General features: G+C 45.6%; 1 protein-coding gene across 1 annotated transcript; it reads right to left on the reverse strand.

The window, feature by feature from the left end:
- Window positions 1-391: 391 nt before the first annotated feature.
- EAE97_001367 (uncharacterized protein) lies at window positions 392-1,262 on the reverse strand (the record flags this gene model as incomplete). Its single annotated transcript, XM_038871878.1, has 2 exons — window positions 392-1,056; window positions 1,112-1,262. 2 exons carry the CDS (start codon window positions 1,260-1,262, stop codon window positions 392-394), a joined length of 816 nt encoding a protein of 271 aa, XP_038737779.1.
- Between the last annotated feature and the right edge of the window lie 290 nt (window positions 1,263-1,552).

A 1,552-nucleotide genomic window follows, 5' to 3' on the forward strand; every position in this document is an offset into this window, starting at 1 on the left:
GGAAGAGGGCTGAGTTGAATTGGATTGGATGATTGTGAGGGTAGAAGGGAAGAGGCGATGAGTATATATTCAGGTACGCATGTATAGTTTTGTATGTGTAGTAGAAGTTGAGATGTAAATATAGATATAGATAGATATATAGATAGATACACCAAGAATGTCCAAAACGCCCGAAAAGAAATAAAACAACCACCTGTATGCTAAAATCCTTTTTTCTCTAACTTCAGAAATCAAAATATGCTGGCGTATGGTATTTACACTTTACGATTGCTCGATTCCTCACTCTTCACTCCTCACTCCTCACTCCCTAATTTCTATTCCCACGCCTCAAACACCAATCAACTCTCAATCTTCATAACATCTCATCTCATCCACTCCCGTCTCGCCATATTTAAACATTGATGTTGTGACCCCAGATGCCCTGTTCCTTGCGGGCACTATAGGTACTCACTGCCAAAATCTCCTGCATCTGTTCTATTCCGACCAGCATCTTCTTTCCAGCAACGAACCATCTCATGCCCTCTGTACAAGGAGGAGAAGTGAGACTTCCCTCGTAGGTCCAGAAATCCTTCGCATTGTTGATTTCTGTGAGAGCTTGTTTGAGATCGAGATCGAGCGGGATGCGCGTCGTTGCGTCTGAGAAGGAGGGGATGGATGTTAATGGGAAGGAGTCGAAGAATGTGGAGTTTGCCACGGTGCCGAAGGAGATGGGATCAATCATGAATGCGACGACGGCACGCTCGGCGCCGGAGGCAGTGGCGTGCACGAAATGGAGTTCGGCCTTGGAACGGGCAGAATCAATGGTGTGATCTGCTGGGGCGTGAATGTGCCAGCCTTTGAGGAAGACGGTTTCGTTGTCGAAGGTCATGGATGGGTTGCCGCTGAGATCAGTGACGTTGGTGGTGAGGGAGAAGGCGGGACCATAACCCCAGTTGTAGAGGGAGCCTGAGGTAGAGGTTGAGTAGTTGAAAGTTGGAGTGTGGGTTTTTGAGTAACCAGTGCTGGTGGTGAGATGGATAGGGGACTGTTGAGTGCCAGTTTGGCAAGTGGTGTAGTCTGATGGGTTGTTAGAATAGGAGCATGAGATGGAGGACTAAGCATGAAAACTTACTCTCGTTAATCATTCCCCAGTTGTAAGCAGCATCGTATGCCCAATCAGCAGGTCCATCAGCTCTCTTCATGAGTGATCGGCTGGAAAGATCATGATCGGGACAAGCCATAACGGCTGACAAGAGAGTTGCTGCGAGAATGAATTTTGACATGGTGAAAGAATGAAGTGTGATATTGAATATTGACTGAATGAATGTAGTAACTGAGTGTGAAAGATTGGATGATTGGATACTGTGTTACGAGAACAGCTCTAGTATTTATATATAGGAAGAACTTCTTCCATTGTCGACTTGAGATTACTTCTCTTGGCCATTTTTCACTGCCATCATGATATTCTTGGAACGTACGATGACACGATCATCACATAAAACGAATACGCTTACCAAAGTTCACTCAACGGCGATTTCGGTACCAACTTTCAAAATTGTCGATGGGTATGGCA

This window comes from Botrytis byssoidea (genome assembly GCF_014898295.1).
Source record: "Botrytis byssoidea strain MUCL 94 chromosome Unknown BBYS_002, whole genome shotgun sequence".
Lineage (NCBI taxonomy): Eukaryota > Fungi > Ascomycota > Leotiomycetes > Helotiales > Sclerotiniaceae > Botrytis > Botrytis byssoidea.